Genomic DNA, 16,043 nt, shown 5'->3' with positions numbered 1-16,043 from the left:
TCCTCCAGGCACTCCTGAGCATTATCTAATTTTGAAGGTTGGAACACCAATAATGTTACTGAAAAACTTACAGCCACCAAAACTTTGTTACAGTACTAGACTTCAGGTCACGTGTCTGCAAAAGAACCTAATTGAGGCAACTATTTTTACTGGCAGTTGCTCAGGGGAGAGAGTTTTTATTCCTCGCATCCCCATTATACCCTCTGATCTCCCATTTCAATTGAAATGCCTCCAATTTCCAGTAAGGCTCTGCTTCGCGATGACAAGTAATAAGTCTCAGGGACACACCCTACAAAAGGTTGCCATTGATTTGAGGCAAAATTGCTTTTCACAAGGCTAACTATACTGTACGTTGCATGCTCAAGAGTAAGCTCGCACAGCTTGGTCATATTACAACCGGAGTGCTGAACTGACAACGTGCTATACAAAGAGATCCTTAACACATAGTTATTGGTATATTTTCCCTCAGTTTAAAAAGGTTTACTTTTCTTCTTAATAAAAATTTAAAGGCAGTACTTTGCGCCAAGCTCGGTATTTTGCTAGTCCATAATATAATAGAAACGTCAGCGTATTACTCACCTGTCCATCCATTTATGAAGCCATTCTGTTCAGTATATTGTCATAGGTACACTCATAAAAACAATGGTTCCTTACTGACAGGAAATTACTGTAATGTTTGGCAACATATCAACTATTGTTAAACACTTACATAAAGAATTGTAGGACATTTAAAAACTGTACCTTTTCATCCTTGCTCACAACATCAATAATGGCTGTAGCAGTTGTAGAAAGCCCCACCCCAGTCATATCAGCAACCATGACTATTAGGTCATATTTAGATGATTTCTGTAAAACACAATAATATTTTAAATTTATCATATAAGAATATGAATGTAAAATAGAAAAAATGCTTTCTATAACAAATGTACACAAGTGAAAGTGCCTTTACTTATGACAGTATAATTGCACATTATTATTGTTTGCTTAAAATTTTGTTTTTTTAATGTCATGTCAATATTTCTGAGAAATAATTCAGTTAATAGTAAGCATTAATAAGTTAATAATTAATATGTTTAAACAAACAAGCAAACAGAAAAAGCAGAAAAACTCTTGCAGCAGTTGAAAACTTACAAGACATACAACAAAACGCTAAATCTTATTGATCTGTTGGCCTTTTGTGTTTCAGAAAAAGGTAACCAAGTGTAAGTAACACGTGTCCATACACTGATGCTGACAGTGCAGGCTTTTATATTTCATATTGGAGCCTGCTGTGCACCTTACCCTAGACACTATTGCCTAACATTGAGTTCCTCGTTGACCTTCAATACCTTCATTGATTTTCTAATTATGAAAATATCTACAAATAAACACTGTATGAAACTGTAATACATTCAGCCTTATTCATACTAGTTTAGATTTAATTTTATAGATCATTAAACCTGCGAACTGTTAAAGAAGCTAGAATGTTGTTTCAGTGAATTTAGAAACTAAGTATGATATACCGTAAATGTTTACCTCTCGATCCAGACCTGGAGAATTCACACTAATGGATCCAGTAGCCTGGTTGATGGTAAACATGTGTGGATTTGGGAAAGGTGGACTTTGACTTAAAATTGAATATATTAAAATGCCATTGTCTGAATTTGGATCATCTTTATCTATGGCAGTTACAGTCATAAATGTAACACCTGCAAATGAAAAGTAGAAATTATGAAATTATCAAAGCTCACACGTTGACTTCCTATTTCAGTTCATTTACTTTGCTTGATGCTTTCAAGGCATATTATATATATTTTATATAGCTCATATAAAGGGTAAAAGGGCACCTGGTGCTGATCCTTCCCTCACTTTTCCTAGAAAGGTTTTGCTGATAAATTCAGGCTTGTTGTCATTTTGATCCAGCACAGTTACTGCAATCTCCATAGGTTCTTCTGCTACAGTTCCACTTATTGAAACAGCATGTAAAGTAAGCTATTGAACAAATAGAATTGGTAACTTAGTTTCATGTCATTCCTTGCATTACATACAATAGTACAAGGCAAGCTGGAAACTTGCAACCAAATAGTCAGATAAAAGATAAAACCTCACCAAATATTCAGACTGCTTCCCTCGGTCCAAGGGTTCAGTTACTAGTAACCATCCACTGTCTCTGTCGATTTTAAATAGTCCTGCTGGGGCAAATCAGCACCTGGTCCAGTTATGGTATAGTGTACAATGGATCCCTTCGACTTGCTGGATTTGATCTAAGACAAATAGATTGAGGCATCAATTCATACATCAAAAAATTAAAAATCGTTGATGAAAATCCACTCAGTCTGAGAACAAAGCCACTGATTGCAAACCTTTAATGACATTTTGCAACATACACTACATATACTACAAACCTGAGCCAGTTGCTTGGGGAAAGCACCTCTCTGATTTTCAGGGATGTTAATCGGTGGGATCACCTTGGTGTCTTTCACTCCATTTGGGAAGGAAGTCATTGGAAAATCAATCTTTCAGGAAAAAGAAAAGAAATCAGTGAGCTCAGAATTATTTAATATGCACAACAAACATTTACAGCAATATGGAAAAAAAAAAAACTGCAAGCTTTATATTCCCCATGACACTGAACAACATAATGCAGCCATACAAATATATACACATTAATTTGCCTTACTGTCATTTGAAAAAGTGTAGTAAATGTAAAAATTGGCTAAAGTAGGTAGGGTTTAACGAAGATAACTTGACTAAGTCTCTGCAGTGTTAATCATTCGATAATAGTTTGTGAGACTGTAATTAGTGGCTGTTTGTATGGCACATTATCTGTGGACTCTGTTTGAATATGGCACATCTAAATAAAAATAAACAGGTTAATTTGAGATACAGAAGACTTTATATTAGTAAATGAAACTTTATTTTATGTGATTGGAGTAAATATTTATTATGCTTGCATCTATTAAATGCATTGCAGAATTGTTCTTAGTGAGGAGATAATGACAAATTAGATATGTCTTAAGGCAGTGATAGGTCCAGATTGTGTGATAATTTTTATTAGAATCCAGCTGGTAAAAAGGTGAAAGCAACAGTGTTGCCCCTGTCCAATGTGAATAATCCAAGATCAAATGAAGACTTTCCTAAAATACACTCTGGCTCTGTTGAACCCTAATAGCAAACTTATGCAGAAAATTCAGCTTGCTCACTCAAAACTAGCTAAATCTGTAATTGTGACTAAAACTAACAAAGGAAGTCCACTTGGCCATATCTAAAGATCAGACAGTAATTAAGATCAGTTGTCTGAGGTGCAGGTTGTGTGTACACAATGTGGACCCAGCAGAGATTTTTCCTTCTGGTTCTAAGCATAACAATAAGCTACTACTGAGTTTAATGAGAAGACGCAGGGTATAAACGAGACTTTTGATCACTTTGTAACGGAGATAAAATTTCTGGTGAAGGACTGTGTTTATGCAAACGAATACGAAAGCAAGGTGTAAAGCTTAACTTTAAATTAAGTTCATAGACTCGCTGCTGCTGGCGTTTGTCATGCCGAGAGACTGTGTTTGTGGAGATATGGAGAGTTAAGGTGGGAGGGGGAGTCACGTCATCATCTCCCCTCCCATTCACGTCATTTCATTCACTTCATTTCGCTCCAAGCTGAGCTCCGATGAGCTCCGCAGCTGACGCGGTCTTGCAGTTCTTTTTCCTTAGTGTTTAGTCCTCTCTCCTTTACTGATTTATATAAAGGAGAGTTGAGATCCGAGAGACTATGTTTGTGTGTTTGTGGAGGGATTGAGAGTTAAGGCGGGTGGGGGAGTCACGTCATCATCTCCCCTCCTATTCACCTCATTTCTTTACTTCATTTTGCTCCAAGCTGAGTCTGAGCTAACGCTGGGTCTATGGAAACAACTTCGTGATGCCGCCGCCAAATACTCACAGAAAAATCCACAAGTTAATAGACACACTGTCGCTAGAGTTTCTCCACACTCTGAATCCTCCAGGCACTCCTGAGCATTATCTAATTTTGAAGGTTGGAACACCAATAATGTTACTGAAAAACTTACAGCCACCAAAACTTTGTTACGGTACTAGACTTCAGGTCACGTGTCTGCAAAAGAACCTAATTGAGGCAACTATTTTTACTGGCAGTTGCTCAGGGAGAGAGTTTTATTCCTCGCATCCCCATTATACCCTCTGATCTCCCATTTCAATTGAAATGCCTCCAATTTCCAGTAAGGCTCTGCTTCATGATGACAAGTAATAAGTCTCAGGGACACACCCTACAAAAGGTTGCCATTGATTTGAGGCAAAATTGCTTTTCACAAGGCTAACTATACTGTACGTTGCATGCTCAAGAGTAAGCTCGCACAGCTTGGTCATATTACAACCGGAGTGCTGAACTGACAACGTGCTATACAAAGAGATCCTTAACACATAGTTATTGGTATATTTTCCCTCAGTTTAAAAAGGTTTACTTTTCTTCTTAATAAAAATTTAAAGGTAGTACTTTGTCAAGCTGGTATTTTGCTAGTCCATAATATAATAGAAACGCCAGCGTATTACTCACCTGTCCATCCATTTATGAAGCCATTCTGTTCAGTATATTGTCACAGGTACACTCATAAAACAATGGTTCCTTACTGACAGGAAATTACTGTAATGTTTGGCAACATATCAGCTATTGTTAAACACTTACATAAAGAATTGTAGGACATTTAAAAACTGTACCTTTTCATCCTTGCTCACAACATCAATAATGGCTGTAGCAGTTGTAGAAAGCCCCACCCCAGTCATATCAGCAACCATGACTATTAGGTCATATTTAGATGATTTCTGTAAAACACAATAATATTTTAAATTTATCATATAAGAATATGAATGTAAAATAGAAAAATGCTTTCTATAACAAATGTACACAAGTGAAAGTGCCTTTACTTATGACAGTATAATTGCACATTATTATTGTTTGCTTAAAATTTTGTTTTTTTAATGTCATGTCAATATTTCTGAGAAATAATTCAGTTAATAGTAAGCATTAATAAGTTAATAATTAATATGTTTAAACAAACAAGCAAACAGAAAAAGCAGAAAACTCTTGCAGCAGTTGAAAACTTACAAGACATACAACAAAATGCTAAATCTTATTGATCTGTTGGCTTTTGTGTTTCAGAAAAAGGTAACCAAGTGTAAGTAACACGTGTCCATACACTGATGCTGACAGTGCAGGCTTTTATATTTCATATTGGAGCCTGCTGTGCACCTTACCCTAGACACTATTGCCTAACATTGAGTTCCTCGTTGACCTTCAATACCTTCATTGATTTTCTAATTATGAAAATATCTACAAATAAACACTGTATGAAACTGTAATACATTCAGCCTTATTCATACTAGTTTAGATTTAATTTTATAGATCATTAAACCTGCGAACTGTTAAAGAAGCTAGAATGTTGTTTCAGTGAATTTAGAAACTAAGTATGATATACGTAAATGTTTACCTCTCGATCCAGACCTGGAGAATTCACACTAATGGATCCAGTAGCCTGGTTGATGGTAAACATGTGTGGATTTGGGAAAGGTGGACTTTGACTTAAAATTGAATATATTAAAATGCCATTGTCTGAATTTGGATCATCTTTATCTATGGCAGTTACAGTCATAAATGTAACACCTGCAAATGAAAAGTAGAAATTATGAAATTATCAAAGCTCACACGCTGACTTCCTATTTCAGTTCATTTACTTTGCTTGATGCTTTCAAGGCATATTATATATATTTTATATAGCTCATATAAAGGGTAAAAGGGCACCTGGTGCTGATCCTTCCCTCACTTTTCCTAGAAAGGTTTTGCTGATAAATTCAGGCTTGTTGTCATTTTGATCCAGCACAGTTACTGCAATCTCCATAGGTTCTTCTGCTACAGTTCCACTTATTGAAACAGCATGTAAAGTAAGCTATTGAACAAATAGAATTGGTAACTTAGTTTCATGTCATTCCTTGCATTACATACAAATAGTACAAGGCAAGCTGGAAACTTGCAACCAAATAGTCAGATAAAAGATAAAAACTCACCAAATATTCAGACTGCTTCTCTCGGTCCAAGGGTTCAGTTACTAGTAACCATCCACTGTCTCTGTCGATTTTAAATAGTCCTGCTGGGGCAAATCAGCACCTGGTCCAGTTATGGTATAGTGTACAATGGATCCCTTCGACTTGCTGGATTTGATCTAAGACAAATAGATTGAGGCATCAATTCATACATCAAAAAAATAAAAATCGTTGATGAAAATCCACTCAGTCTGAGAAAAAAGCCACTGATTGCAAACCTTTAATGACATTTTTGCAACATACACTACATATACTACAAACCTGAGCCAGTTGCTTGGGGAAAGCACCTCTCTGATTTTCAGGGATGTTAATCGGTGGATCACCTTGGTGTCTTTCACTCCATTTGGGAAGGAAGTCATTGGAAAATCAATCTTTCAGGAAAAAGAAAAGAAATCAGTGAGCTCAGAATTATTTAATATGCACAACAAACATTTACAGCAATATGGAAAAAAAAACTGCAAGCTTTATATTCCCCATGACACTGAACAACATAATGCAGCCATACAAATATATACACATTAATTTGCCTTACCGTCATTTGAAAAAGTGTAGTAAATGTAAAATTGCCTAAAGTAGGTAGGGTTTAATGAAGATAACTTGACTAAGTCTCTGCAGTGTTAATCATTCGATAATAGTTTGTGAGACTGTAATTAGTGGCTGTTTGTATGGCACATTATCTGTGGACTCTGTTTGAATATGGCACATCTAAATAAAAATAAACAGGTTAATTTGAGATACAGAAGACTTTATATTAGTAAATGAAACTTTATTTTATGTGATTGGAGTAAATATTTATTATGCTTGCATCTATTAAATGCATTGCAGAATTGTTCTTAGTGAGGAGATAATGACAAATTAGATATGTCTTAAGGCAGTGATAGGTCCAGATTGTGTGATAATTTTTATTAGAATCCAGCTGGTAAAAAGGTGAAAGCAACAGTGTTGCCCCTGTCCAATGTGAATAATCCAAGATCAAATGAAGACTTTCCTAAAATACACTCTGGCTCTGTTGAACCCTAATAGCAAACTTATGCAGAAAATTCAGCTTGCTCACTCAAAACTAGCTAAATCTGTAATTGTGACTAAAACTAACAAAGGAAGTCCACTTGGCCATATCTAAAGATCAGACAGTAATTAAGATCAGTTGTCTGAGGTGCAGGTTGTGTGTACACAATGTGGACCCAGCAGAGATTTTTCCTTCTGGTTCTAAGCATAACAATAAGCTACTACTGAGTTTAATGAGAAGACGCAGGGTATAAACGAGACTTTTGATCACTTTGTAACGGAGATAAAATTTCTGGTGAAGGACTGTGTTTATGCAAACGAATACGAAAGCAAGGTGTAAAGCTTAACTTTAAATTAAGTTCATAGACTCGCTGCTGCTGGCGCTTGTCATGCCGAGAGACTGTGTTTGTGGAGATATGGAGAGTTAAGGTGGGAGGGGAGTCACGCCATCATCTCCCCTCCCATTCACGTCATTTCATTCACTTCATTTCGCTCCAAGCTGAGCTCCGATGAGCTCCGCAGCTGACGCGGTCTTGCAGTTCTTTTTCCTTAGTGTTTAGTCCTCTCCTTTACTGATTTATATAAAGGAGAGTTGAGATCCGAGACTATGTTTGTGTGTTTGTGGAGGGATTGAGAGTTAAGGCGGTGGGGAGTCACGCCATCATCTCCCTCCTATTCACCTCATTTCTTTACTTCATTTTGCTCCAAGCTGAGCTCCGCTAACGCGGTCTTATGGAAACAACTCGTGATGCCACCGCCAAATACTCACAGAAAAATCCACAAGTTAATAGACACACTGTCGCTAGAGTTTCTCCACACTCTGAATCCTCCAGGCACTCCTGAGCATTATCTAATTTTGAAGGTTGGAACACCAATAATGTTACTGAAAAACTTACAGCCACCAAAACTTTGTTACGGTACTAGACTTCAGGTCACGTGTCTGCAAAAGAACCTAATTGAGGCAACTATTTTACTGGCAGTTGCTCAGGGAGAGAGTTTTATTCCTCGCATCCCCATTATACCCTCTGATCTCCCATTTCAATTGAAATGCCTCCAATTTCCAGTAAGGCTCTGCTTCACATGACAATTAATAAGTCTCAGGGACACACCCTACAAAAGGTTGCCATTGATTTGAGGCAAAATTGCTTTTCACAAGGCTAACTATACTGTACGTTGCATGCTCAAGAGTAAGCTCGCACAGCTTGGTCATATTACAACCGAGTGCTGAACTGACAACGTGCTATACAAAGAGATCCTTAACACATAGTTATTGGTATATTTTCCCTCAGTTTAAAAGTTTACTTTTCTTCTTAATAAAAATTTAAAGGCAGTACTTTGCCGCTGCAAGTAAGCTCGGGTATTTTGCTAGTCCATAATATAATAGAAACGTCAGCGTATTACTCACCTGTCCATCCATTTATGAAGCCATTCTGTTCAGTATATTGTCACAGGTACACTCATAAAAACAATGGTTCCTTACTGACAGGAAATTACTGTAATGTTTGGCAACATATCAACTATTGTTAAACACTTACATAAAGAATTGTAGGACATTTAAAAACTGTACCTTTTCATCCTTGCTCACAACATCAATAATGGCTGTAGCAGTTGTAGAAAGCCCCACCCCAGTCATATCAGCAACCATGACTATTAGGTCATATTTAGATGATTTCTGTAAAACACAATAATATTTTAAATTTATCATATAAGAATATGAATGTAAAATAGAAAAATGCTTTCTATAACAAATGTACACAAGTGAAAGTGCCTTTACTTATGACACTATAATTGCACATTATTATTGTTCGCTTAAAATTTTGTTTTTAATGTCATGTCAATATTTCTGAGAAATAATTCAGTTAATAGTAAGCATTAATAAGTTAATAATTAATATGTTTAAACAAACAAGCAAACAGAAAAAGCAGAAAAACTCTTGCAGCAGTTGAAAAACTTACAAGACATACAACAAAACGCTAAATCTTATTGATCTGTTGGCTTTTGTGTTTCAGAAAAAGGTAACCAAGTGTAAGTAACACGTGTCCATACACTGATGCTGACAGTGCAGGCTTTTATATTTCATATTGGAGCCTGCTGTGCACCTTACCCTAGACACTATTGCCTAACATTGAGTTCCTCGTTGACCTTCAATACCTTCATTGATTTTCTAATTATGAAAATATCTACAAATAAACACTGTATGAAACTGTAATACATTCAGCCTTATTCATACTAGTTTAGATTTAATTTTATAGATCATTAAACCTGCGAACTGTTAAAGAAGCTAGAATGTTGTTTCAGTGAATTTAGAAACTAAGTATGATATACCGTAAATGTTTACCTCTCGATCCAGACCTGGAGAATTCACACTAATGGATCCAGTAGCCTGGTTGATGGTAAACATGTGTGGATTTGGGAAAGGTGGACTTTGACTTAAAATTGAATATATTAAAATGCCATTGTCTGAATTTGGATCATCTTTATCTATGGCAGTTACAGTCATAAATGTAACACCTGCAAATGAAAAGTAGAAATTATGAAATTATCAAAGCTCACACGTTGACTTCCTATTTCAGTTCATTTACTTTGCTTGATGCTTTCAAGGCATATTATATATATTTTATATAGCTCATATAAAGGGTAAAAGGGCACCTGGTGCTGATCCTTCCCTCACTTTTCCTAGAAAGGTTTTGCTGATAAATTCAGGCTTGTTGTCATTTTGATCCAGCACAGTTACTGCAATCTCCATAGGTTCTTCTGCTACAGTTCCACTTATTGAAACAGCATGTAAAGTAAGCTATTGAACAAATAGAATTGGTAACTTAGTTTCATGTCATTCCTTGCATTACATACAAATAGTACAAGGCAAGCTGGAAACTTGCAACCAAATAGTCAGATAAAAGATAAAAACTCACCAAATATTCAGACTGCTTCTCTCGGTCCAAGGGTTCAGTTACTAGTAACCATCCACTGTCTCTGTCGATTTTAAATAGTCCTGCTGGGGGCAAATCAGCACCTGGTCCAGTTATGGTATAGTGTACAATGGATCCCTTCGACTTGCTGGATTTGATCTAAGACAAATAGATTGAGGCATCAATTCATACATCAAAAAAATAAAAATCGTTGATGAAAATCCACTCAGTCTGAGAAAAAAGCCACTGATTGCAAACCTTTAATGACATTTTTGCAACATACACTACATATACTACAAACCTGAGCCAGTTGCTTGGGAAAGCACCTCTCTGATTTTCAGGGATGTTAATCGGTGGGATCACCTTGGTGTCTTTCACTCCATTTGGGAAGGAAGTCATTGGAAAATCAATCTTTCAGGAAAAGAAAAGAAATCAGTGAGCTCAGAATTATTTAATATGCACAACAAACATTTACAGCAATATGGAAAAAAAAAACTGCAAGCTTTATATTCCCCATGACACTGAACAACATAATGCAGCCATACAAATATATACACATTTATTTGCCTTACCGTCATTTGAAAAAGTGTAGTAAATGTAAAATTGCCTAAAGTAGGTAGGGTTTAACGAAGATAACTTGACTAAGTCTCTGCAGTGTTAATCATTCGATAATAGTTTGTGAGACTGTAATTAGTGGCTGTTTGTATGGCACATTATCTGTGGACTCTGTTTGAATATGGCACATCTAAATAAAAATAAACAGGTTAATTTGAGATACAGAAGACTTTATATTAGTAAATGAAACTTTATTTTATGTGATTGGAGTAAATATTTATTATGCTTGCATCTATTAAATGCATTGCAGAATTGTTCTTAGTGAGGAGATAATGACAAATTAGATATGTCTTAAGGCAGTGATAGGTCCAGATTGTGTGATAATTTTTATTAGAATCCAGCTGGTAAAAAGGTGAAAGCAACAGTGTTGCCCCTGTCCAATGTGAATAATCCAAGATCAAATGAAGACTTTCCTAAAATACACTCTGGCTCTGTTGAACCCTAATAGCAAACTTATGCAGAAAATTCAGCTTGCTCACTCAAAACTAGCTAAATCTGTAATTGTGACTAAAACTAACAAAGGAAGTCCACTTGGCCATATCTAAAGATCAGACAGTAATTAAGATCAGTTGTCTGAGGTGCAGGTTGTGTGTACACAATGTGGACCCAGCAGAGATTTTTCCTTCTGCTTCTAAGCATAACAATAAGCTACTACTGAGTTTAATGAGAAGACGCAGGGTATAAACGAGACTTTTGATCACTTTGTAACGGAGATAAAATTTCTGGTGAAGGACTGTGTTTATGCAAACGAATACGAAAGCAAGGTGTAAAGCTTAACTTTAAATTAAGTTCATAGACTCCTGCTGCTGGCGTTTGTCATGCCGAGACTGTGTTTGTGGAGATATGGAGAGTTAAGGTGGGAGGGGGAGTCACGTCATCATCTCCCCTCCCATTCACGTCATTTCATTCACTTCATTTCGCTCCAAGCTGAGCTCCGATGAGCTCCGCAGCTGACGCGGTCTTGCAGTTCTTTTTCCTTAGTGTTTAGTCCTCTCCTTTACTGATTTATATAAAGGAGAGTTGAGATCCGAGAGACTATGTTTGTGTGTTTGTGGAGGGATTGAGAGTTAAGGCGGGTGGGGGAGTCACGTCATCATCTCCCCTCCTATTCACCTCATTTCTTTACTTCATTTTGCTCCAAGCTGAGCTCCGCAGCTAACGCGGTCTTGCGGAAACAACTTCGTGATGCCGCCGCCAAATACTCACAGAAAAATCCACAAGTTAATAGACACACTGTCGCTAGAGTTTCTCCACACTCTGAATCCTCCAGGCACTCCTGAGCATTATCTAATTTTGAAGGTTGGAACACCAATAATGTTACTGAAAAACTTACAGCCACCAAAACTTTGTTACGGTACTAGACTTCAGGTCACGTGTCTGCAAAAGAACCTAATTGAGGCAACTATTTTTACTGGCAGTTGCTCAGGGGAGAGAGTTTTTATTCCTCGCATCCCCATTATACCCTCTGATCTCCCATTTCAATTGAAATGCCTCCAATTTCCAGTAAGGCTCTGCTTGCTGATGACAAGTAATAAGTCTCAGGGACACACCCTACAAAAGGTTGCCATTGATTTGAGGCAAAATTGCTTTTCACAAGGCTAACTATACTGTACGTTGCATGCTCAAGAGTAAGCTCGCACAGCTTGGTCATATTACAACCGGAGTGCTGAACTGACAACGTGCTATACAAAGAGATCCTTAACACATAGTTATTGGTATATTTTCCCTCAGTTTAAAAAGGTTTACTTTTCTTCTTAATAAAAATTTAAAGGCAGTACTTTGCCGCTGCGAAGCTCGGGTATTTTGCTAGTCCATAATATAATAGAAACGTCAGCGTATTACTCACCTGTCCATCCATTTATGAAGCCATTCTGTTCAGTATATTGTCACAGGTACACTCATAAAAACAATGGTTCCTTACTGACAGGAAATTACTGTAATGTTTGGCAACATATCAACTATTGTTAAACACTTACATAAAGAATTGTAGGACATTTAAAAACTGTACCTTTTCATCCTTGCTCACAACATCAATAATGGCTGTAGCAGTTGTAGAAAGCCCCACCCCAGTCATATCAGCAACCATGACTATTAGGTCATATTTAGATGATTTCTGTAAAACACAATAATATTTTAAATTTATCATATAAGAATATGAATGTAAAATAGAAAAAATGCTTTCTATAACAAATGTACACAAGTGAAAGTGCCTTTACTTATGACAGTATAATTGCACATTATTATTGTTCGCTTAAAATTTTGTTTTTAATGTCATGTCAATATTTCTGAGAAATAATTCAGTTAATAGTAAGCATTAATAAGTTAATAATTAATATGTTTAAACAAACAAGCAAACAGAAAAAGCAGAAAAACTCTTGCAGCAGTTGAAAAACTTACAAGACATACAACAAAACGCTAAATCTTATTGATCTGTTGGCTTTTGTGTTTCAGAAAAGGTAACCAAGTGTAAGTAACACGTGTCCATACACTGATGCTGACAGTGCAGGCTTTTATATTTCATATTGGAGCCTGCTGTGCACCTTACCCTAGACACTATTGCCTAACATTGAGTTCCTCGTTGACCTTCAATACCTTCATTGATTTTCTAATTATGAAAATATCTACAAATAAACACTGTATGAAACTGTAATACATTCAGCCTTATTCATACTAGTTTAGATTTAATTTTATAGATCATTAAACCTGCGAACTGTTAAAGAAGCTAGAATGTTGTTTCAGTGAATTTAGAAACTAAGTATGATATACGTAAATGTTTACCTCTCGATCCAGACCTGGAGAATTCACACTAATGGATCCAGTAGCCTGGTTGATGGTAAACATGTGTGGATTTGGGAAAGGTGGACTTTGACTTAAAATTGAATATATTAAAATGCCATTGTCTGAATTTGGATCATCTTTATCTATGGCAGTTACAGTCATAAATGTAACACCTGCAAATGAAAAGTAGAAATTATGAAATTATCAAAGCTCACACGTTGACTTCCTATTTCAGTTCATTTACTTTGCTTGATGCTTTCAAGGCATATTATATATATTTTATATAGCTCATATAAAGGGTAAAAGGGCACCTGGTGCTGATCCTTCCCTCACTTTTCCTAGAAAGGTTTTGCTGATAAATTCAGGCTTGTTGTCATTTTGATCCAGCACAGTTACTGCAATCTCCATAGGTTCTTCTGCTACAGTTCCACTTATTGAAACAGCATGTAAAGTAAGCTATTGAACAAATAGAATTGGTAACTTAGTTTCATGTCATTCCTTGCATTACATACAAATAGTACAAGGCAAGCTGGAAACTTGCAACCAAATAGTCAGATAAAAGATAAAAACTCACCAAATATTCAGACTGCTTCTCTCGGTCCAAGGGTTCAGTTACTAGTAACCATCCACTGTCTCTGTCGATTTTAAATAGTCCTGCTGGGGGTAAATCAGAACCTGGTCCAGTTATACCATAGTGTATAATGGATTCCTTTGCCTTTTCAGATTTGATCTAAGATAAACAGATTGAGGTAACAATTAATACAACAAAATATTTAAGCATGGTAGAAGTCTTCTAAAACCTATGAATATAAGACTAAAATATGCACCACACAAATTACAAACCTGTGCCACAAACTTGGGGAAAGAACCTCGCTGGTTTTCAGGAATATTGATCGGTGGAATCACCCAGGTACTCTTCACTACGTTTGGTTTGGAAAATATCAGAAACTCTGGGGAAATAATCTTTCAAAAAGACTGAAGCAATCAATCAATAATCTCAAAACTGTCTATTACCAAAATACACCCATTTACAACAATGTAACAAAACAAATTTGCTAAATATATATATATATATATATATATATTTATATACATATATATATATATATATATATATATATATATATATAAAACCCGGGCTCATAGAAACTATTGAAATCGTCAGAGAAAAAATTGAACTGTAGAGTCGGCGGTTTCGTTTTGCGGATATGCTCGCCCCCCCATGTCTGTTAGCAGGTATGTGATTTTGTTTCTGACTTGTTAACTTGGGGCCACCTTGTCGGCTCTTTGAGCTTTATTGCTGTAGCCTCACACTTCAGACCGCCTCGCACGTCCGGGCTGGACAGACAGACACACGCACTTCGACCCGTAGATATATATATATATATATATATATATATATATATATATATATATATATACTGTATGTGTATGTATATGCATGTATGCATGTAATAATGGACAGAAAAGGAAAATAGCTAAAGAAATTTAAGGAATAATATATAATTACAATTTTAGTGATTTTGTCTAATTAAAAGTCATTGAAAAACTGATTAACAGTCACAGGCTTCAAGATGTAATATACACAAATGCAAGAAATTATACAGGGTTTAAGGCAACGGAATCTTTACTATGGCATTTCTAAATTACACATACTTAGACAAAATAAGTATAGACTCACCAGGCAGAAAATGAGGAAGGCAAAAGCCCCAGTCTGCATTTTTAAATTGATTTAGTAGACGCTTTTTGCTAGTCTGTGCAGTTATCAGTGATCAGTTCCCAGGCTGTACTGATGATGTAGACTACAGCTTAAGGAGAAGCTCAAAGCTCCGACTTCTTTATATTCCTCCCCCTAAACAGCCCCCTTAACTAAAGTATATCTATGATTCTAAAAACAGCAAATTTGAGAATCAAGCAACATATGTTTCTTATAAGCAGGCTAGTCAACACCTCAGAATCAATTGATGGGTCAAGGTCAGTACCATTCATTACAGCTTTTAATAGGTCTATAAAACAATACATTTAATTTCATAATATATTTTAATAGTTTTACAGTCAACATTACCAAATGTGAACAAAACAAATGTTTAGTGGTTTGCCAATTAGAGAAAGTGTGCTGTTGGTTAAGAGTTTGTCTACTCAGTACAGTATTACAAACTTGGTGGCATGGTGGTTAGGATGGCAGCCTTATGAATTCTGCATCTTACATTTCAATCTGACCTATTTGTTTTGGGTTTTATTACAATTTTGCTCCCAGTGACATATATGTTAGAGTAACGGGGACTCCAAATTGGCCATAGCTGGCTGTGTGCTAGAAGTGTTGCAACAGATTGGCACCTCATTGTCATGAATACTCTGTATATTTGGGTATACATTTGGTATATCCATTTACCAAATATTAATTACTTTTCTTTTTTATTAATTAAACAATTTTGTTTAAATCATTGACATTTTGTCTCCCATTATTTTTAATGACATTTACATTTTGTGCATTCTTTCACAGCTGGTTGCATTTATTTCTTCACTACAATGCTAGTCATGTGATTGGCTGTTGATATGACTTGTGATGTTACCACATAAACAATATTTAAGAGGCTCGCCTGCATCTCATGATATCAAGAGTTCTGAATAATTACATAAAATCGGTGGTGA

General features: G+C 36.0%; 1 protein-coding gene and 1 pseudogene across 1 annotated transcript; both read right to left on the bottom strand.

Annotated features, from left to right (window-relative positions):
• LOC120535396 overlaps positions 1-6,396 on the bottom strand; it is a 33,747-nt pseudogene extending 27,351 nt beyond the window's left edge.
• Positions 6,397-6,398: 2 nt separating this feature from the next.
• On the bottom strand, positions 6,399-15,729 carry LOC120534865 (cadherin-4-like; the record flags this gene model as incomplete). The annotated part of the gene is made up of 12 exons (XM_039762380.1): positions 15,073-15,729; positions 14,235-14,354; positions 13,966-14,121; positions 13,703-13,847; positions 13,392-13,564; positions 12,622-12,726; positions 10,287-10,409; positions 10,002-10,157; positions 9,739-9,883; positions 9,428-9,600; positions 8,657-8,761; positions 6,399-6,455 (listed from the first exon to the last, which is right to left on the bottom strand). Coding segments are annotated over exons 1-12 (1,497 nt in total), but the record flags the coding sequence as incomplete, so codon positions are not given.
• Positions 15,730-16,043: the final 314 nt, after the last annotated feature.

The sequence above is a fragment of the Polypterus senegalus genome, chromosome 9, assembly GCF_016835505.1.
Source record: "Polypterus senegalus isolate Bchr_013 chromosome 9, ASM1683550v1, whole genome shotgun sequence".
Taxonomy (NCBI): domain Eukaryota; kingdom Metazoa; phylum Chordata; class Cladistia; order Polypteriformes; family Polypteridae; genus Polypterus; species Polypterus senegalus.
This window is presented reverse-complemented; position numbering and strand designations above follow the sequence as displayed.